Raw genomic sequence first — 23,945 nt, forward strand, 5'->3', positions numbered from 1 at the left:
GACGGTTGACAGCACTTCAGACACACGTGAAATAACAGCCAATGACGGAACAAGGAGGAGACATAACAGAAACATAACAAAAGCACGTGTCCAAATGTCACGGTTGTCAACAAAGGAAAAGCAGGTGCTCACGCACCTTGCTCATACACGCGCGCCCACATGCTCCACAGCGCGCTGCTTAAAGGGGAAACCGTGACACTCAGAGCGATCGACAATGGTTCAATGGCCAGTGCGAACAGCAAAAAGGAAAGTGGACACCTCTGTTTGCTCTGAAATTTCTTTAAAAACTTGATTGGAAAGCCATTGGGCCCTGGGGATTTATTGCAGTGCATTATTTTAATTGCCAGAGTAATTTCTTTTATGTCTAAAGGGGCTTCGAGATCTGCAGCAACAGCTGTGTAAGATGTGCAAGATTCCTTACTGAGAGAAGCTGAACAAGGAAGCAAAGTAGCGCTATTTTGAGAAATTAACGTGCTTGATCCGTACGAACATAAAGCGTGGTCTGGTGATCTTAATGAGCTACTACAAGTAACATTAACAGACATGTTTCCAGACGTGCAGTTCAGAGATTATAAATCTCTCGAGGCACAACTTCACTTTATTAATGGATCAAATTTACTATTTAACTTGAAGATTTATCTATTGTTTTTTTTTTTATCAAAGTTGTCAGTACTTGAAGGTTACACTGCCATTTTACTTGTTTTACCTGTTGTATTTGCACTACATTAATACCACAAACTTTTCAAGTGCAATAGGTTTTCATTTTTGCCTTTTGTAGGCTATTTAACTTGTTAACGTACTGCTGTTAGTATTTAAAGGTTACACTGCCACTTTACCACTTTTAACTGTTGTATTTATGGATGCTACCCCGGGCTAGGCTTCAGCTATAATGTGCAATGCGATCTGTCAATGATAATGTCCTTGTCAATATTAAGTGTCTCCTTAAGTATCTTGGAGACCACTGTAGTCGTAGGAGGTTTGTCTTCTGGAGCACCAATAATCCTTATATTGTATAGACCAGAGAGAAAAGTTATTATAGAAAGTTAGGCCAATTAGTCAGGTTACAATTTAGGAAGTTTATGAAATATGATCTTTTTTTGAGTTTCATTTTGACTGGGTCCAGAAGGAATACACTTGATAAAATATAAAGCCTATTATATTATTAGTACTATGTACAATGTTAAGAAATTGATGGAGGGTTAAAATTAAAGGCATATCCATTAAATGTTATGGCACGGGTCTAATAGGATCAATGTTCAATTTTGCATTATACAGAAAATTCCTGGAAAAAAACAGGCAATGCATAAAATGTGCTTGGTGTTAAGCGCTGATCCACAATGTGTCACGTTGGTGATGTGAGGTGTCAAAAGGTTTATTAAATACATTAATGATTCACATGAAAAATGGTAACGCTCCCAAAATATTCATTCGTATATAAAAACACATCTATACATGGTCTTATCACCCTTTCACAGCGAAAAAGATTTTGTGTAATCCATGTTTCTTCATCCATTGGATATTTTTCAAAAGTCAGCTGTCTGAAACAAACAAACCCTGGAACATAAGAGCAGGTTATGTTCAGAGAGTAAGTTGCTATGGCTCATTACATACCCTGAAAGTTACCCATGTTTTTGGAACCAAAAGTTGAGGTTATATATTAACTCTGACCCTGAAATTCCCCCCAGTTTTTCACTCAGTCCTGTTACCCTAACACTCACACCCCACCCCCTCCCCCCGAAATTTTTTTAACATTTCACAAGTCACATGTTCACCAGGAAGTTGTATCATCTGGATCTTATGAAGGCCATGGTAACACCAAAAGTAAGTTCTCTTATTTTTTTTTCTGTATATTTGATCATCAAATATACAGAAAAAAAATTAGAGAACTTTTGGTGTTACCATGGCTTTCAGAAGATTCATAGTTAGTTTGTAACTATGACTGAGAAAGTCATAATCTCAACATACAGTCCTATTACCTAAAATATTTCCATCCATCCATCTTCTATCGCTTACTCCTTTTCAGGGTCACGGGGAACCTGGAGCTTATCCCAGGGAGCATCGGGCACAAGGCGGGATACACCCTGGACAGGGTGCCAGTCCATCACAGGGCACAATCACATACACACTCACACACCCATTCATACACTACAGACACACCAATCAGCCTACCATGCATGTCTTTGGACTAGGGGGAGGAAACCGGAGTACCTGGAGGAAACATGCAAACTCCGCACACACATGGCCCTGGCAGGACTCGAACCCCGGAGGTGTGAGGCAGACATGCTAACCACTAAGCCACCTATATTTAATGTATTTGCTAATTCTATGCTAAAAACTCAGTCCTGTGACTTATATAAAGAGAAGGCTTCTTAGAAAAGGTCAGGCAAGTTTGTTTGCATGAATTAAATGCAATTTTAGCTAAAACATTGGATGTAGTTTTTCCAACTGAACCATTTAGTATTTTGTAGACAAGCAAGAATATTTTCAAATTGATCTTAGGTACTGTACTGGTAGTCAATGAAGAGATCAGAGAACTTTTGCATAATATCTTTGCATAATAACTTTTTGTCTTTCTTTCTTGCCTTTTGTAGAAGAAGATGGAGAGAACCCATACTATGCAGGCAGGGTCTTGGCAATCTTCTTATAGCCTACGCCATCTTTATGTAGAGCAACAATTATTTTTTTCAGATCCTCAGAGAGTTCTTTGCCATGAGGTGCCATGTTGAACTTCCAGTGACCAGTATGAGGGAGTGTGAGAGTGATGACACCAAATTTAACACACCTGCTCCCCATTCACACCTGAGACCTTGTAACACTAACAAGTCACATGACACCAGGGAGGGAAAATGGCTAATTGGGCCCAATTTGGACATTTTCACTTAGGGGTGTACTCACTTTAGTTGCCAGCGGTTTAGACATTAATGGCTGTGTGTTGAGTTATTTTGAGGGGACAGCAAATTTACACTGTTACACAAGCTGTACACTCACTACTTTACATTGTAGCAAAGTGTCATTTCTTCAGTGTTGTCACATGAAAAGATATTAATCAAATATTTACAAAAATGTGAGGGGTGTACTCACTTTTGTGAGATACTGTATAACCAACATTTAGAATTATTACTTAAGCATAATCGAATAAGCAATATTAGTTAAAAAGCATAATCTATATGTATAATCAATAGTTAGAAGCATAATCTAAATCCATAGAACAATGTTTGATCCACTATATTCTGAGTGTGGATTGAGTTGGATGAACTCTGTGTCTTACTGTACACTAATTGTAACAGCCTGTATCTTCCTCCACAGAAGCAGTTAACTTTGAGGCCCGATATCAACTAACGAGCTAGGGTAAGACTTAAAAAAGGCGAGTGTGGATCAAGGTCAGGACACACAAGCCTGTGTGAAACCTTTTTTTTTTTTAAAAAAGAAGAAACCATGACCACATGAAATCGTTTTGAGTAAGAACAACTAACTGCGCATGCTCCACAAATTTAAGATAACACATAGACATGAATATTTAATTGTGGCAAAGAAGATTGGTCTGTTTTAATGAGGAAAGGCAAAACCCCACCTACAATGATTACGCTGTGAAGAAAGGTATAAAAAAGGGCTGTGTGTGTTTGCATAATTTGGACTTTCGGCAGACTGTCACACTTTGTTGGTTTTCAATAAAGTTTATTTACTTTTTTACATCCACTAACCCTCTGTCTCTGAAGTTTTGGCCTTAGGCTGAAAGGGTTGATTTATCCACGACAATTACAGACAATTCAATATAATTGATATTCTAATTATAATTCTGTCTTCCTGCAAAGGAGCTGTATAAGGTCCATCTTCAAAGGCAAATTAGAAAAAGTGACATGGAGATGGACATTCTACAACTTCAAATGGAGGGAAAAAAGTGAACATAAAAAAGGCCAGGATTGAAATTGAATTGCTGAAGCACTGGTTAAAGGTGGAAGTATTTTCCTACTGATTATTATTATTATTTTGTCAGTTATTGTTGAATGGTAAAGCAATACATTCAAATGTCTTTTTCAATTACAGAAAACAAAGAAACAATGATCCACACTCAGCTGTTCACTTTGTGCATTAGTCATTTAATTAGAAGTGATTTTGGCAGATCACATCTCAACAACACCGTTTGAGTGAAAGGCATACAGTATGAACAACCCTACACACAGTTGCCTTTCCCACATTCTCTGCACGTTGGCGATGTGAGATTTCAAAAGGTTTGCTAAATAAATTAATGATTCATATGAAAAATGGTAACGCTCCCGCAAATATTCTACTGTAAATATTCTATGTGCTCCAGAACAGGATATGCTCAGAGAGTAAGTTGCTATAGCTGCTTAGATACCCTGAAAGTTACCTCCATTTTTGGAAGTGAAAGTTGAGGTTATCTGTTAAATCTGAATAAACTTATCCAGGTAAGTCCCATAACCTGCTTTCTGGAATACCCCCCAGGTGACAGAAATGGCACCCATTTGGTGGAATGGCTCAAAAGCAAAAAAGCTTGTTTACTTGGCCTACTATCTTTGGTATCACCATAATTTCTCAATTCCTATACAAGATTAACAAGTTCATTGCATGTCACCTTGCACAATCCTCATAAATAGAGTGTATTATTATTATTATTATTATTATTATTATTATTATTATTATTATTATTATTATTATTATTATTATTATTATTATTATTATTATTATAACAACAACAACAACAACAACAACAACAACAACACCACCGGGGCACACGGTGGCTTAGTGGTTAGTACGTTCGCCTCACACCTCCAGGGTCCGGGGTTCGAGTCCCGCCGGGGTCCCGCCGGGGTCATGCGTCAAAAGACGTGCATGGTTGATTGGCATGTCTAAAGTGTCTGTGTAGTGTATGAATGGGTGAGTGTGTGTATGTGATTGTGCCCTGCGATGGACTGGCACCCTGTCCATGGTGTACCCCGCCTTGTGCCCAATGTTCCCTGGGATAGGCTCTAGGTTCCCTGTGCCCCTGAAAAGGAGTAAGTGGTAGAAGATGGATGGATGGATGGATGGATGGATGAATATTAACACCTCCAGGGTTGGGAGTTCAAATTCCGTTTGAACGTAGTTTGCATGTTCTTCCAGTGCTTCAGGGGTGTCCTCCAGTTTCCTCCCCCAGTCCAACGCCATATGTTGATTGGCATTGACAATGTGTGTGTGATTGTGCCCTGCGATGGGTTGGCACCCCATCCAGGGTGTCCCCAGACTAGTGCTAGTGGGATAGGCTCCAGGCTTCCCTCAACCCTGTGTAAGATAATAATAAATAATAACAATAACTTTACAATAATAACAATAACTAACTTAACTACAGTACCTGCTGTTTATTTTGATTTGAATTATGAGTATAATCTGTTTTGAAAGAGAATATGCAAGCATTTGTAAATTGGGCTAAAAAAATAGAGTTTTACTGGTGCTAGAGCTCGAGTGACACTGCTTTGACACTGAATGTATTTTGGGCCAAAGCAATTAAAGCTTATTCAGTTTAGTCTAAAAATAGCACTCTTGTGTAATCAGTTTTGTATAGGTCAAGAAAGATGCCTTTGAAAAGGTGCAGAAAGATGCTTGTTTGGAGCAAGCTGGTGTTGTAGTAACAAGCTCCATAAAAAACTTGGTAAAATAATGAACACTCACAAAATCACATAAAATGTATAATGAACGCAACTTTAATTTACTTAAAAGGTATCATGTAGCAAAGATAATGCTAAATTTATTTACTGCCAAAGAATACAAAACAAAAGTTTCTGATGATAAATAGTTAAATATGAACTTAATACAATATTCAATAGTTTTAAAATAACTCAAAATATAAAGACTAACACCACTTTCAAATGGTGTGGACCAAAATCCTAATGGACAAAGTAACAATAAAAATGCATAACCTGACCTAAAATATCTAGGATCACCTCATGTAACAGACACCCTTATGCATTTCTCTGAACCAGCAGATATTTATTGCTTTAAAATGGGAAAATAAAATTAATTTGCAAGGAAATCCAAAAAAGATCAGTTTAAATAATATTGTATGTTTAAGTTTTAAACTGTCCCCTCCAAAATATTGTAATGGCAAGGCCAATTCTATTGTTTTTGCTGAAATTTGCATTTATAGTAAATGTATTAAACAACTTAGAACATGGCAACTTTTGTTTGAACCCATCCATTTTTCAAGCGATCAAAAATATTGGAACATGCGACTGACAGGTATTTTATTGTTGCCCGTGTGTGCCTTGTTAGATTGATTGTTTAAACAATTAATTGCTCTGAATTCTGCTCTTGGTTTGAGTACTTGAAGACTGCATTTGTTGTTAAAAAGGATAAACCAACATGAAGAAAAGAGAGCTGACTATAGGGAAAAAGCAAGCCATTTTGAAGCTGAGAAAAGAAGGAAAATTGATCAATTAGACAAGCAGTGGGCATAGCCAATACAACAATTTGGAATGTCCTGAAAAAGAAAGAAGCCACTGGTGTACTAAAAACCAGACATCGAACAGGTCAGCCAATAAAAACAACAGCCACCAATGACAGAAACATTGTGAGAGCTGTGAAGAAAACTCCCAAAACAACTGTCAGTGGCATTACTAACAACCTCCACAGGGCAGGGGTGAAGGTATCACAATCCACTATTCGAAGTATAGATGCTATACCACAAGACGCAAACCACTCATCAGTAGTAAGAATGGGAAGGTCAGATTGGAATTTGCAAAGAAATACAGAGATGAGCCACAAAAGTTCTGAAACAAAGATTAACCTTTACCAAAGTGATGACAAGGCCAGAGTGTGGAGAAAGAAATGATCTACTAATGATTTAAAACATATAAGCTCATTGGTCAAGAATGGTGGAGGTAGTGTCAATCGTCGGAAGTAAAAAGCTAAAGTTAGTCTATGAACGAACTACACCACGGTCGCATGATGTCAATGTCACCACCACTAATCTTCCAATAGCATTTATAGAACTACAACTTGACCAAAAAACAACAACACTAGAATTGGAAAGTATTATAAATTGATAAATCTAAAAGTTGGATAGTTTGAGTTGGAATAGTTTGCAAGAGTGTGAGTATAAACACAACGAGGCTATAGTAGATGAGTTTTCCTGTTTGGCATGATAACGTTTAATGTCCCCAACAACCTTTATAGTACCATTTGTTAGCAACCACCGAGACACGTAAAAGATTTTAAAAAATCATGAGTATAGTTTTTTTAAAAGGGTTTTTGGTTAAATGCCTAAAATAAGTTCTGTGGTTAACACAAGCTCAAGATATTTCCACGTTTTATTCTACGACATAAAATACATCAGTAATACCCTACTCATGGTTTTGTTAAGCTTTTACATGTCTTGAAAAAGGCGGTTGCTAAAAAGTGGCTAAATGGGACTACAGAAGTGGTTAGGGACATTAAACGTCATCATGGCAAACAGGAAAACTCATCTACTACAGAGTCATTGTGTTTACACTCACGCTCTTGCAGACTATTCCAACTCAAACTTTCCAATTTCTAGATATCAATTTATAGTATTTTCCAATTCTAGTGTTTTTTCAAATTGTATTGCTATAAATTTTATTGGAAGCCAAGTGGTGGTGACGTTGAAGTCAAGCGACCGTGGCAGTCTTCTTTTGTAGCTTCTTTTCTTTAGCTTTTTACTTCTGGCGATTGTATATAGCCTTCAAGATTCATAAACGTTGTGTTAATTTGTGAAGATTATCTTGATAAAAAAAAAAAAAAGTAAGAATCATAAACTTTTGCTGGTGACAGAGCTTATTTTCTGCAATAATCTCTGTCAAGGGAATAGTTTTTTGTAGAGGGAGCCAGGGTGATGCTAACTTACTGGTTGGCCTACAAAAATACGTCATCCCTGCAGCACTGCAATTTAACTTAAGGACTGCCTGTATGTTTAACCGACAGCGCTCTTGGTTAATTGAAATAGCTTTTCGACATGCCCCCTTAGCTTTTGACATGCTCATTATTCCGACCTGCAGAGACCCATACTTGCAAGACAATGACCCAAACCCACTGCCAACACAACAAAGAAAAAGGTGTAAGACTGGCCACATGAATCACCAGATCTTACTCCCATTGAGCATACATTTCACCTCCTGAAGAGGAAATTGAAGGAAGAAATGCTCAAAACAAACAACAATTTAAAAAAAGCTGTGGTACAAGCCTGGAAGAGCATCATAAAAGAAGAATGCAACAGTCTGGTGATGTCAATGCAATTACACCAAGCAAGGGATATGCAACCAAATATTAAGTGTTTTATGTTTAAATTTACTTTAAGAATATGTGTTCCAAGTCTGTTCCTTTTTGCGAAAATGAGAATTGCATGGTCTGCAACAAAGGAGCCATGTTCTATCTAGATGTAAATATCAGAAAATAAAAGCTGAAATTCACATTCATCTTTTGATATCAAACCCATATGTTTTCAGCATACAGGAAAAGGCCTTGCTGTTCAAATACTTTTGGAGGGGACTGTATATACTAGAAAGCTAGTAGGCAGCCTATACGATACCTGTGTACAAATGGATTTTTCTTTTACAATAGAAAGGCAAATAAAAGGATATTTATATGGGAAAATATATCTGAAATATTTAAAGCCCAATGTCCAGTATCTATGTACTCTTCACCCAACATTGTTGTCATATTTACCTAATATTGAGTAAATATAACCCAAGAACAGCCTCTGTTTTACAATCTGCAACATGGACAGAGGGTGTCTTCACAGGATAAAGACAATGACAACTAGGCACTACGGTTACACCCACATTGGGCTGTACATATATTTATTGTGATACTTGAATACAGTTTTAAAATTTTAATAATTAACATTTTTAAATGTAGATTTCCATTGGCTGGACCTCAACTTTTGACAGCATTATAATATGCATATATATTTCTGCATATGTGTAAATTTGTGTACATATTACACCAATACTCGCATTTCAGCGTATTGAGGTTGTCTTGTAGAAATAAATGTGGACAATAAATTTGTAACTGGAGTGGTGTCTACATTTTGCTAGGATTATCATCATTGATGACTTTCCTTCTTTTCCCTAGCAACCATTTCATCAACTCCCCTTTGAGAATCCAGTTAGACCATGCTTTTACATGAAACATGTATATGCAACAGTACTAATGTCAGCATAACTGAGACTATTTCAAATTAGTCCACTTTTAGCAAATGGATCTTGGGGTTTGTGCATTAGTTTGATCTCATCTTGCTGGAAATCCAGGTTGTGTACTTTGTAATGCGTGTGTAAACACCTGGCATGTCTTTCTTTCCACATCCATCCCCCCAGCTGATCAAACCTATGAGGGTCATCTGTCTGTCCTTTTCACAAACCAGAGGACCACCTGAGTCACCCTACAAATAGAGAGAAAAATAAACAGAACTGCTAAATACAAAATGTTCACTTATGTCAAACAGAAGAGACACAGAGAAGTAAACAATTTTACACCAAGACAGAGACATTTACTGTTTTTACAGTAGTATTTATACAGCACATGCATGCATTTCAACAAAATAACCATTATGGACAGTCTTGTAGTGTGGGATGAGCTCAAATTCATTACCTTGCAGGCATCGTCCAGGCCACGTGTGTCTCCAGCACACAGCATGTTCAGCGTGATTTCACGCCCAGAGAGCTTCTCTGGCACACACTGCTCCTGGGGCCAGAGGCGCACATGACCCTGTTTTATTCGCTCAGAATAGAATGGAGAGACTGAGAAAGAGAAATGCCAGAGATCAGAAATCAGTTCATTGATCAAAAGACTCTTGCTTTATCTTCATTTTACAGATGAAAAAGCCTAAAACTTACATTCTTTGTCTTTGCCATAACCAGAAATCTCACATTCCATCCAATCTGGGAGAACTATGCCAGGTTTTGGTAAACAAACAGGCAGCACCTCTGGAGAATTTACAGCACAGATGCCAGTTTTACTCTTCAACTTTAGCAGAGCTGTTAGACAAAGAGTGAAATGAAAGTTAGTATTCAGTCAAAATAATTGTGACCTTCGCCACCAAACTGCTAATATAAGTACATTTAAAAAGAGTTGTTGATGCTCATCAGACTGGAAAAGGTTACAAAACCATCTCTAAAGAGTTGGACCAATCCACAGTCAAGACAGATTGTGTAAAAATGGAGGAAATTCAAGACGTGTTACCCTCACCAGGAGTGATCAACCAACAAAGATCACTCCAAGAGCAAGACGTGTAATAGACCACATGGTCACAGGGGAACCCAGGGATAACTTCTAAGCAACTAAAGGCCTCTCTCACATTGGCTGATGTTAATGTTCATGTGTCCACCATCAGTAGAACACCGAACAACAATGGTGTGCATGGCAGGGTTGCAAGGAGAAAACCGCTGTTCTCCAAAAAGAACATTGCTGTAAATGGACAAGCCAAAGGGCTATTGGAAAATTTTTTTTGGACAGATGAGACCAAAATAGAATTTTTGGTTTAAATGTTAAGCATTATGTGTGGAGACAGGAAAACACTGCATTCCACCATAAGAACCTTATCCCATCTGTGAAACACAGATGGTGCTGGTGGTATCATTGTTTGGGCCTGTTTTTCTGTCTCTGTCCGTGAATTGAATGTTGTGGAAGCACCGGAAGGAAGTAGTTCATGTGAGGAAACCCACCAACATCCCAGAGCTGAAGCTGTTCTGTAATGAGGAATGGTCTAAAATTCCTGCAAGCTGATGTGCAGGACTGATGAACAGTTACAGGAAATGTTTAGTTGCAGTTATTGCTGTACAAGAGGGTCACACCAGATACTGAAAGCAAAAGTTCACTCACAGATGTGTAATATTGGATCATTTTCCTCAACAAATAAATTACCAAGTATAATATACATACATATATATATATATATATATATATATATATATATATATATATATATATATATATATATATATATATATATATATATATATATGAGAGAGAGAGAGAGAGAGATGTTACACACAGCTCAAAATTACCTATGTCATTATCATAATTCGCATCGTTGTATTGTTCATGGATCCAGTATGTCTCCACATCAAATGTCTGCTCACTGCTGGAGTTCTGGAGCCTGAAGGTTCGGCCAAGGATCACGTGCAGGCGATTTTCCACAAATCTAAATATGCATCCATAAGAGATGCCAGTATTAATAAAGACAAATCTATTGTATATACAATGTATAATTGTCTACATATGCAATTTCACCACTGCTGCAGTTTTCACTACAAAAAAGACATTGTAACAAGTGAAAATATCTTTAATACAGTCACATGTATCAAGTAATTTTTTCACTTACTTCAAGCTTGAAATTTGTATATTTTGCTTGAAATGCGTAAAAAAGATAAAAACAGGCTGAATAATCTTACATTTTATTTATAATAATCTCCTAATAAGATGTTAGATAAATTGGCCTATATTCAAGATATTTTCATTTTGTTAGGTCTACTCACGCCATGAAATAAATTTCCCCTACAAACATGGCCACCATGGACTGCAAACATGGCCACCATGAACTGCAATTACCAGAACACTCACACTTTGACACGTTCACTCTCAAATTCATTTTGATCACACATAATCACAATCACAGCCACAGTAGAAAAGGACTTTCATTCCACTCACTCATTGTGAAGTATACACTCCATTCCTTGTGTTTGTGATGATACCAAGCATGTTCATCTCGCTGCTCATGTTTCTGTTACTGACCTCGTTTTCTGATACTGTCCTGCCTCTGAAATCCTTTTTATTGATCGCCCAAACATTTGCTTGTTTACTGATTGAGTTTTGCCTACATTTTGGATTTGTCTGCCCCGATCTTAAATAAACACCTCTACCTGCATTTGTATCTGTCTGCCCGTTCCCTCACATGACACACACAGTGTTGTCAATAAATTCAGGCTGATTTCCATAGTAGTAAAAAAATTCAATTAAAATAAGAAATAACTTGCACACAAAAAAACTAAGAGAGAGCCTGGGTAACTTGGACAAAAGAGTATGCTCACCCCTCCTGGAAGCAGTGTGCTGCAGAGAGGACCCAGCAAGAGTCAATCAGGACTCCTCCACACAGAAAGTTGTGTGATTTGGTGCGTGGCAAGTACACAGTGATAGCCACTTGCCATGGCTGCTGTCTGATGTCACTATCCTGACCTCCAAGTATTCTGAATATTGAACTAGAAGGCATTTCAGAACGCTGACCACAGGAGGCTGAGAGAGAGAACAATGTTCATCTATGTCAATCAAAAATATTCTAAAAATTAAGGTCAGAGGTAGCTAAGCAATTTGCACCAGAGATAAAAATTTGTTCCTGAGTTCTCTCACTTCCTCTGATGGGGGTTGTAGGGGCTCTTGGTCCAAGGGTTGTGATGGTAGATGGTTTCCTTGCTGTGTAGAAAAGGAATCATTAATTAGAAACACACACACACACACACACACACACACACATACATAATAATTTGGTCTAACAGATGATTCAGAAAATAAAATCTGGAGACAGCACATTTAAGACAGTCATGAGATACAGTAACACTTTATCAAGTTTCCTATGGTACTGTATGCCATTGTAATGCTGGATATTAAGAATCACTGTATAAGTAAGTGTATATGTTTCATTGTTGATGACTGTTGTCATGAGAAGCAGAGTGAACAGTGACCATAATAACAGTGACCTTCTTTCATTATGGAAATTATGAAATACTTACAGCATTTGGGGATATCACAGAGTTCCCAAGTCAGCTGGGAGCCTTTATAAATGTGACACCAGGGACCAAGATCACTGTCTGGGTTCCTAAAGAGATTTAAAAACAAAACAACAACAAAAAAAAACTTGTGCATATGGTTATGTATTTTTTTTTTAAATGTGGGTTTAGTTTTGTAGATATAAGGTGAATTCAGGTATAGTGTCACCAGAATGTGCTCACTCCTCATTGGTTATTTATCCTTTTGCTGTATTACAACATCAAATTTACGCATATCAGAATGGGACTTTTTTCTGCTCCCTTTGAAGTAACTCTGTACAGAAAAGTAGAGAAGTATTTAGATGTCCTCAGAATTATTTGAAAAAAATCTGCTTAATTAATGAGCATTCACCCCATCAGTGTTCTTTGGCTGTTTCTGGTTGGAAGTTGGGAATTACAGGTTGCGACCAGGGGTCAAGCTCTGCATAAATGTCTGGCTGACTAGAAAATGTTCTCCTTAACATTTTTCTTATTTTCAGCTCCATCCACATTGCCTGTTGCCTCCATGTGGTCTGCAGAGGCTCTCCTACTTCACCCAGGGTGCTCTGTAACCCCTTCAGTGTTATAGCTGGACTCTTGGACGCTTCGCTGTAAATTGCCCTTCTAGTCCAAATACTCAATTTGACCTAATCTTGGTAGTGTCTTCATTATGCCATATTTTTTCAGCTTTGTTATTATGGATTTCACAGTGCACCTAAGAAGGTGCAAAGCTTTGCTGTTGTATTAATAACCGTTTCCATCTTTTTTCCTCCTAACAACTTCAGCTCAGTGCTTTATGGGCCATCATGGGCTTGGTCTGAGACTTAAGACCTCCCAAAGTCAGAGATATTTATTGTGTATGAATACAACTGGAAATAGGTGGATCCTAGGATTAACGCAGGCATACCCTGTTTAACATGAAATCCCCTCCAAAAGTATTGGAACAGCAAGGCCATTTCTTTTGTTTTTGCTATACACTGAAGGCATTTGGTTAAGATCAAAAAAGGAATATGAGATCAGAATTTCAGCTTTCATTTCCTGATATTTACATCTAGATGTGTTAACAACTTAGAACATGGCACCTTTTGATTTAACCCACCCATATTTCAAGTGATTAAAATTATTGGAACATATGACATTTCTTGTTGTCCAGGTGTGACCTCTTAAACAGTTAATAGATCTGAATGTCTACTCTTGGTTTGAGTCCTGGGTTTCACCTGTGAAGACTGTGTTTGTTGTTAAGAAGGATAAACCAACATGAAGACAAGAGAGCTGTCTATGAGGGAAAACCAAGCCATTTTGAAGCTGAAAAAAGCAATAGTCTGGCTGCAGACTTGCACTTGCACTCTCTGTCAGCAATGTCATTTGCAATCACAACTTGTAGTCACCACTGTCAATTGTTTTCAAAGGTAAGTTCATTATTCCACTATCCTGTTGATGACTAATACAGGCACAAGCAAATTAATTTACATTTTTCTTTTTAAAAGGTATTAAGAATTACTGTATATTGAATTTGCTGATTAAACTTAATAATGACATTATCAGGCTTTTATATTAATGGACTAATATTGTTTTTCCTGATTTGTGTGCTGTGCTTTTTCTACAGATAAAAGATTATGTCATTGCCATTTGCCCTGAAGATCTGAGGCTCATTACCACTGTCCTAATTGCAGCAAAACTGTTCTTAGGAGATATATAATGGAAACTCCCCTTCAGATATGCTTACCAACAAGTTTATCCTCCCAACCTTTTTCAACTGCACTTGATTTACAGTCCTCTACAACCACACCTGCAGTGGCTTCTCTGCCCTCTACAACCACACCTGCACTGGCTCCTCTGTCCTCTACAACCATAGGTTTTCAGTTCTCATTTACATCTTCAAAAAGCCAAAGAGTGATGGCCAATATTAAAGCCTGATAATGTCATTGTTAAGTTTGAACAGCAAAATTCAATATACAGTCATTCTAAATACGTAACACTTTTAAAAAGAAAAATGTAAATTAATTTGCTTGTGCCTATATTGGTCATCATGGTTCAGTTGCCCAAAATATTATGCATGGAGGACCAAGATGGACAACTTATTAAAGGCTGAATTTTCAGACGACAGGCTTCATGCTGTAGAAACTTTCAGCTTTGTATTTTGTCAAATGCAGGATATGCAAATGTTTCTTGAACATGTAAAGGATATCATGAATCTTGCAGTCTTCTGATGCACAGAATTAGAAAGTCCATAGCTGGTGCTGGCTCAAATTTAGCCAGTTACCATTACCATGTGCATCTTTATATTGCATTTTAGTTTTCTTTAGAAATTGTTTTGGGATATATTCTTTAAGGAAAAAAAAAGAAAGATCAAACTGTTGCATCTCAAAATTTATAGAGATGCTATAAATGGTTGTTATTTTTGTCATTGTTCTTCAACAATGGAAACTGCAATGGTCATTTTCAATAATTCTGTTAGAAGGGAAACAACAACAGCAGTTGATGACAGAAACATTAAAAAAAAATTGGGTAGAAAAACTCAAAAACAACTGTCAGTGGCATCACCAACAACAGCCACAGGCTGAGTGAAGGTATCACAGTATAATGTTTAAAGAAGACTTTGAGGGCAGAAATACAGAGGACATACCACAAGATGCAAAATATTAGCAGTAAGAATCGGAATGCCAGATTGGAATTTGGGCTCACTAATCTTTATTTATGATGTAACTCCTGATGGTAGCAGCAGAATGAATTCAGAACTCTACAGAAACATTGTCTGCCAGAGATATGCAGCAGTCTAATTTGGAGGAACTTCACCTTGAAGCAAAACAATGACCCAAAACACACTGCAAACACAACAAAGAACTTCATCATGGGAAAAAGTAGAAGATTTTAGACTGGCCAAGTCAATCACCAGACCTTAACCCAATTGAGCAAGCATTTCACCCCCTGAAGAGGAGACTGAAGGGAGAAACACCCAAAACAAACAACAACTGAAAAAAACTGCAGAACAAGCCTGGAAAAGCATCACAATACAAAAATGCAACAGTTTGATGCCAACTTGATTCCAAGCAAGGGAAATTTACTTTAAGATTATTTGTTACTTTATGACTATCTGCTGAAATTCTGATGTATCATCTAATACTCATCTTTTGATCTCAAACCCAAATGTCTTCAGTATATAGCAAAAACAATAAAATTGGCTTTAAAATTGGCTTGCTGTTCCAATACTTTGGGGGGAAATATATTTAGTGTCAGCTCTTGAAAATTAAATACTATTCCTAATTTTGTTTGATCAAACAAAATTAGGAATAGTATTTAATTTTCAAGTTAATTGTAAATTTTAAATTAATTATAATTATAATTATAAATTTTCAATTAATTATAATTATGCAAGATATTAGGCTTTTTATATATATTTTTAATAATTCTTAGAACATCTAAATACTTTATTTAATTTTATTTCTGCAAAAAGTCACAAAAGGAGTTAAAAAAAAATCAAATTCTGATATGCTTAAATGATGTTGCAAAACAGCGAAAAAAGAAAAGGGGGGGGGGGTAATGTGGGACTTTCTGGAGGTGCTGTATCTACGGCCATCAGGTAAATTGGAACAGCTACACTTAGCAACATTTTTTTTTCTGGCCTGATAAGCAGAAGTCAAAACTCGTGAGCCATTTCAAAGTAACAGCTTGATAGAAATATTATGTGACATCATATAATGGGGTGTAGTCAGCTTCAAACAGGAAGCTGAGCCCATTAAGCATGGAGGAAAAAGGTATGACTATTTTTTTTCCCATGAGATTATAAAACAATCATGACTAACAGATTACACATATTTATGATGCATATATACACAAGATGGTAAATGGTCTGTATTTTACAGTGCCCTCCACTAATATTGGCACCCTTGGTAAATATGAGCAAAGAAGGCTGTGAAAAATTGTCTTTATTGTTTAACTTTTTGATCTTTTGTTAAAAAAATTCACAAAAATACTCTGCTCTCATGGATATCGAGCAATTACAAACAAAACACAGGTTTATCAAAAAAAAAACTTTGTTAAATATAGGTATGCAACAATTATTAGTGGTGCCATTATTAGTGGAGGGCACTGCATATAGTGCCTTTTAACCTTAGCAGTTCTACAAAGCACTTTATACTGTTTCTCATTCACACACATTCACACACCAATGGCAGCAGAGCTGCCATGCAAGGCACTAATCTGCCATTGGAAGCAACTTGGGGTTCAGTGTCTTGCCCAAGGACACTTCGGCACATGGAGGCATGTGGGCCGGGGACCGAACCACCAACCTTGTGATTAGTGGACAACCCACTCTACCATCTGAGCCACAGCCGCCCATAAGATGTACTATGGTAATAAAATAAGCACAAAGTTAGTTCAAGGCATGTACATATGTTTATAATTTAATAATTTTCAAGATGGTCTGAAATGGAATAGCATGGTTCAGTTTAGTTACAATAAGCAGAGAGAGAAAAATGAAAGGATATAATGGATGCATGAAAAGCTTAAAATATGTTTAAATGATGCATTGATAGATTTTATGTCCATTTAATTGTGTTTTTTGAAGCATTTTTATAAACAAGAGTATAAGGTAGACTTGGAAATATGTAAGAATACACATGACAGACTGCAGTTATACAAAATAGTGCATGACGTAGGGTGTGATGCAACAACAGATTTTTTAAAATCAATTTATTATTAGTAGATTACATTAGATTATGTGGTGCATCTGCTGTACAAGTCCACGTGTATGACATGTTACTATAGAAACAATAAGGTATTAAAACGAGCACACTCGTTTAGAGAATATACTCCCTTATATTATATCTGAAGAGCAGAACGGTTTTATAAAGGGACGTCAATTGTTTTTTAATACCCGTACACTCTTTAATATAATTTATTCAAAGCATTCGTCTGTGCTCCCTGAGATTATGATTTCATTAGATGCTGAAAAAGCATTTGATAGGGTTGAGTGGGAGTATTTGTTTGCAGTCTTGAAGTTCGGATTTGGGGATAAGTTTATTTCTTGGATTAGCCTCCTTTACTCATCCCCTAATGCCAGGGTTCAGACAAACGATATTTATTCGGATTATTTTGCTCTCGGACGAGGGTGTCGTCAAGGTTGTCCTTTATCCCCTCTGCTTTTTGCTGTCGCTATCGAGCCGCTGTCTATTGCACTAAAATCTTCTCCCTTGTTTAAAGGAATAGTTCGATACGGTGTAGAATACAAATTCAACACACTTATGACTTGGTATCAATTTAGACGGCACTTTAAATTTGTAGGTGCATCCTCTTTGGGTCCTTTAGTCAACAACCATCTATTTCCTCCATCGTGTTTGGACTCCACATTTTCAGTATGGTATGACAAGGGTATGAAACAAGTTAGAGATTTGTATGCCGATGGTGTGTTTGATAGCTTTGCCAATCTGGCATCCACTTATGACCTCCCTGTGATGCATTTTTTTCGGTATTTTCAAATTCGGAATTTCATTTCTAGATGTTTTCCTGATTTCCCCTCTGCGCCTCCTGAACAGGCTTGGGAAAGCTTGTTTTCAAACAATCCACATCAGAGAGGAATGATTTCTAGGATTTATGATTTTATTCTGGCGCTAGGTAGTGAGTCAAGTAACAAAATTAGGAATGCGTGGGAAATGGAGTTAGGAGTTAGGATAAGTGAGGAGTGTTGGGAACGTGCTATAGGGAGGGTACAGTCTACCACTTCTTGTGCTCGTCTTGGATTTATACAGTTCAAAGTTTTAAACAGAGTCCATCTGTCCAAGTCGAGACTTTCTGTGATGTATCCTGATGTAGAGGACAAGTGTGATAAATGCCATGGCTCTCCATGCCATCTTGGCCATATGTTTTTCTTCTGCCCTGATCTCCATGGTTTTTGGTCTGGTTTTTTAACCATCATGTCCACTATTCTTAGGGTAGATTTAAAGCCTTGCCCATTGATTGCTGTATTTGGGATTCCTGATGACTCAGTTCCATTGAGCTCGATACAAAAGGATGTTATTGCTTTCACATCCCTTATAGCAAGACGTTCCCTACTGTTGCATTGGAAGTCTGCTAAATACCCATCTATCTCCCAGTGGCTAAAGGACGTGATGTTTTTTTCTAAAACTGGAGAAAATAAGGTATACGATGAAGGATTGTACGGACAAGTTTTTTTTTTTTATAAATGGCATCCCTTTATCGTATACTTTATGGAGTTACAGACACTTCCCACTTAAATTTTTGTGCCTGTTGTTGGGTCTTACAATATCTATATAACCAGCGATAGTTATTGGGTAGCCATTATGTGCCGGGGGGGGGGGGTACTTTTAATTTTGTTTTCCTTTGTTAGTATAAAAAGAAAAAAAAACCTGTGAATGTTTACTGCTGTGTGTTGCTCAATTTGTTTGTTTTTTTCTTCTTCTCAATGGAATATTTGGGAAAGGGAGGGGAGGAGAGAAGAAAAAAGGTGATGTTCAGTAGACATGTTTGGTAGATGTGTTCAGCAGAAATGTTTAGTTCAGAAGAAATGTCCAGCAGAAATGTTCATCAGAAATGTTTAGCTCAGCAGAAATGTTTAGTTCAGCAGAAATGTTCAGCAGAAATGTACAGCAGAAATGTTCAATAAAAATGAAACTGGGAAAAAACAAAAAAAAACAAAAAAAACAAAAAAAACGAGCACACTAATATAAACCAGCCATTCATGTTACAGCTGGAACTACTGTCTGAGCCATGAATACCCAAAGACTCTCATGTTCACACTCACCTGATTAGTAACACACACCTTACATTAAATCAGACATGTTGCAAAAGCATATAGCGACCGTCCGTCCAACCCACATCCCAGGCCTTCCATTCTTACCACCAGCTACACAGCAAAAATCCCCACTGTTCATTTAACACCCAGTATGTTGAATTTACACCCTACAGTGTTTATACAAGTCCATTGGACACAAATGAACACTCTGGGTGTTAATTCAACACTGGGGATTTCAATGTGTAGAATGAATGCTTAATTTTTATGAAGAGATCAAACCTCCAAATGTACAAACGTCTGTGACTTTAAATTAATAGTTAAAAAACATATTTGTGGGATGGTTATTCTCATTTCCTGGTTAACTGCTATAAAAGATACCTAGAATTTAGATGTACCTGAAGCTGTACAGTTTATCTTCAATCTTGTAAGATCTGAGCCATTTTTTTAAATTGCCTTTTGTGTATGACCTATTATGCCACGCTGTGTTTTTTCTCTGCTGGCCTACCCCTTTTCTGGTTCTGTTATTGATCTTCTTGCCTGGATTGTTGTACTCTGCCCTGCCTTTATGTTTATTCTCTGGACTTTGTTGTTTGGTAAAGACCCTGGACAGTTTTTGACTATGTGTCTGTTTAATACATTTTTGCATATGGACTTTGCTTCGGGCATTCCATGCCCGAGCCCTGTTTTTTTTTTTTACAGAAGCTTCGTCTGACAAAGTGGATCCAGTGTGTGAACTGCTATCAGCCATTGCCTCCCAAGGTCAACTCCTGGGCGAATATGAGCAAAGCCTCCAGCTGATGTCTTCCACCATAGAGGATCCCACATAAAGAGGGAACACAAACAATGCCCAAAAATGTGAGTAATGTGGCAGTCTCCACCAACCTGATGTGGTTTCCCAATGCATTCTGTTAGCTGATAAATATGATGGCTCCCCTGGATAAATTAGGTTTTTTAATGAAATGTGCCATCTCACTTTTTGCCAATGCATCTAATTTTTTTCAGAAATGCAGATAAATTACGCCAAGTGCTTATGCTGTTCACCGGAAGAGAACTCACCTGGGCCACTGCCTCTCCACAATGCCGACCCATTCTTATGCAGACTTTGAACATCTTCCAACCACTCAGGAGTCAGGTAAAGACAGTGGTGAGAGGTTATTCTCACTTTAAACAAGAAAAACTGTCTGCAGCCAATACATTAACCTTCTGATCTATCAGAGAAGAGAATGAGTGGAACGAGCCAGCACTGTTTTCATACAAGGCCTCAGTGAATTGCTACAGAGGGAGCTGGAATGCTGGGATATGGTATTCTCTCTTAACCAATTCATTGAACTGGTTATCCATACCAATAATCTGCTTAGGTCACACCGTCCATGCACCAGCCTTACCCTTCACTCATTGCCCATTGCCACCCACACAGAGCCCATGGAAATTGCTCAAGTTGGCCTCCCACCTGAGGAAAAGAAACGCCACAGAAAATCTGGGTTGTGCTTGTACTGTGGTAATAAAGTTAATTTCAGAGCTATTTGCAACCTCAAACCTGGCTCCTAGAACTCCAAATACCATCAACCATGAACCATGAACCATCAACTTACCCCCATGACTGAAAGCCAACACATTACATTACATGTTAAAATCTCACGGTGGTCAGAATATTATGATTTCACTGTCCTCATAGACTCTGGAGCAGCAGGAAATTTTATGGATGAGACCGTGGCAAAATAACTAAATGTGCCTCTTGTTTCCTTCACAGTCCCCTAACAGTCAAAGCCCTCGATTGAGACACTCCCATTCTCACCATCAAAGTCCATTTTTGCAAAAGCCTGTCACCTCATTCTCCTGCCAAAATCACCTACAGCCATGGAAACAGCAGAAATCTTGTTTAAGGAGTTCTTTAGATGGTATGGCCTCCGCAAGAATATAGTGTCCGATCATGGGGTTCAATTCACATCTCGTGTCTGGCAGGCAAAAGACTTAACATACCGTCATGTGAAAAAATAAGTACACCCAATGGAAATTGTTGATTTTTTGGACATATTTGGACAAGCAAACATTTGGTCATCCTTGAAACAGTGCCTATAAATAAAACTGATATACTTGAACAAAACCACAAGAAAATTACCTTTTTAAATCCTTTATTCAACAGAAATATCAATAGATGTGATATTCTTTTGTGGACAAAGTAAGTACACCCTTGGCCTCAGAAGATAGTATTGCCCACTTTAGCCTAAATAATTTCTGACCCTTCTTCCATGCAATATTCTTTCAGCTGCAAGATGTTTGAGGGGTTTCTTGCATGTACTGCCTGTTTCAAACCCCCCCACAACATTTCAATGGGATTCAAATCCAGACTTTGACTAGGCCAATCTATAACCCTCCATTTCTTCTTTTTGAGCCATTCCTTGGTGGTTTTCTAGTGTGCTTAGGATCATTATCCTGTTGAAAGGTCTACTTTCAGTTCAACTTTTTGACAGATGGCCTCACATTATCTTCAAGCACTCTTTGATAAGTTGCAGAATTCATAGTTGAATCAACGAATGCAAGCTGTCCAGTCACTGAGACAGCAAAGCAACCCCAAACCATAACATTCCACTACCATGCTTCACAGATGGTATGAGCTTCTCCTAAAAAGCTGTCATTGGTCTGCGACAAACATGTCTGCTGTTACTGTACATTATTCCAAAAGGCCTGGTCTTTGCCTATATGCTCATTGGCAAACTATAGTCTTGCAAAGGCTTTTTCCTGGCACGCCGCCCATGCAGATCAAATTTGGGCAATCTCTTTCTGATTGTAGAAGTATGCGCTTTGACACCAACAGTTGCAAGACTTACTATGATGAAATTCTGGGGTTCATGGAGACTTCTTTTTGCATCAGACAGTCTGCTCTTGGGTTGAATTTACTTGGGCGGCCAGTCCTGGACAAATTGGCAGTTGTTTGAAATCTGCACCATTTGTAGATTTAAAATAATTTGGAGATCTTTTTAAATCCCTTGCAGGACTCATAGGCATTGTTGGCTCAAATTTAGCCTATTACCCAAAAACACTTAAAATTCAACATAGAAGCCAATACTCACATCTACCTCTGAGCCCAGTTGGAGATAGAAAAAAATACACCAGCCGTGAGTGAGAAGAAGCAAGGGTCCAGCTTTATTGTTCCATTCCACCACACGAGATCCACACCGATGAGAATTCTCAGAAGTGATCCCAATACCCTGAGCTTAAGCTCCAGTATTTATACTGTATTTACACACTAAATAACCCAGATGTTTCAAGAAGACTATGATCTCACTACCAATAGGGTTAAAAAAGAGCTCATTTACCTTACTCTTATGTTCCAGCAAAGGGCTATTTCACTTACACATAGAATTGAAACCAGGGGTTTTAATTTACACATAAAATCAGAACCCAGGCATTTCTAATAACCCAGAAAATAAAAACCCAGAGTTTTGAATTACACAGAGAATCAGAAACCAGAGTTTTCAGTTACCTAGGGCATCAGAAACTTCGTTTTTCATTTACCTAGGGAATCGAAACCAGAGAGTTTGAATAACCCGTAAAATAGAAAGTGGACAAGACTAAACAATCTAGAGTGACCTTGGTCTTACTGTTATCTCGCGGGGGGGGGCAGCTTGACTCAGCCACCCTTATAAATGGCTCCTCATGGTTCTTTCTTAAAATTAAGGCCTTCCTTGCGAGACAAGAACCCTCACCATTTGAGTCATGAGTAAGTTTACATTTTCCTGTATTTCTAGTTTATAATTTATTTTCATATTTGCACTATATTTCTTATTTTATATATATTTATACTACTTAAAAAGCGGTTTACTGTACTTCTTAATATCATTACAGTTCTACTGTCCTGCATATCCTACTATTCTGTTTTTTATAGAGAGTTTCTCTATTACTATAAGATATTATTAAAGTTATTCATGTGTGTGTATGAGAAAGAGAGAGTGTGTGTGTATGTTGTGTCTACTTGCCCGCCCTTGACTGTACGAGCGTGTGTGTGTATTAGCCCTCCTCAGCTCAGCTCGTATACCTCTTTTTGACTTTTTTGACTACTACTGCTCTTAAAGATCTTTAAAGTGTAATTCCAATTTGTCAATGTCCGCCTAATCCCGCTTCTATGTGTCTAGGTGCCCGTCTTTTCTTCTTCTCCCCTTTGCTGGACGCTAGGTCTCCCTTATGTTTATTTTATGACATTTTTTATCCACAACAGCATCTACAACCTTTTTTCTGAAGCCTTAGAACTCTTTAGATCTTGGCATGATGACACCACACACCTCAACAGCAAAGGGAACATGATACACTAGATATTGTCATGTATGTAGGTTAGGATGGATGCAAGTGCAGATAAGAGCTTTATTATAGGAGAGAGAGGCAGACAAATCCAAATCGTGAAACACAGGCATGGTCAGAACAGGCAAAGGGTCAGGTGAATGGCAAAC

The 23,945-nt window shown here is 37.7% G+C and overlaps 1 protein-coding gene across 5 annotated transcripts in view; it reads right to left on the reverse strand.

Moving 5' to 3' along the window:
* Positions 1-1,125: 1,125 nt before the first annotated feature.
* plat (plasminogen activator, tissue) overlaps positions 1,126-23,945 on the reverse strand; it is a 63,686-nt gene continuing 40,866 nt past the window's right edge. For 3 of the 5 annotated variants that reach the window (XM_053624824.1, XM_053624821.1, XM_053624823.1), the window contains 8 exons: positions 12,735-12,820; positions 12,355-12,417; positions 12,039-12,240; positions 11,016-11,152; positions 9,846-9,986; positions 9,601-9,749; positions 9,292-9,391; positions 1,126-1,554 (listed from right to left, as the gene is read on the reverse strand). In XM_053624824.1, coding sequence (XP_053480799.1) covers positions 1,385-1,554; positions 9,292-9,391; positions 9,601-9,749; positions 9,846-9,986; positions 11,016-11,152; positions 12,039-12,240; positions 12,355-12,417; positions 12,735-12,820 — 1,048 coding nt within the window. In that variant the 3' untranslated portion in view covers positions 1,126-1,384. Of the gene's footprint in view, positions 1,555-5,194; positions 5,281-7,513; positions 9,392-9,600; positions 9,750-9,845; positions 9,987-11,015; positions 11,153-12,038; positions 12,241-12,354; positions 12,418-12,734; positions 12,821-23,945 lie in introns of those variants that run through there. The other 2 variants (XM_053624825.1, XM_053624822.1) reach the window with 2 other exon arrangements.

Source organism: Ictalurus furcatus, chromosome 5 (genome assembly GCF_023375685.1).
Source record: "Ictalurus furcatus strain D&B chromosome 5, Billie_1.0, whole genome shotgun sequence".
In the NCBI taxonomy this organism is placed as follows: domain Eukaryota; kingdom Metazoa; phylum Chordata; class Actinopteri; order Siluriformes; family Ictaluridae; genus Ictalurus; species Ictalurus furcatus.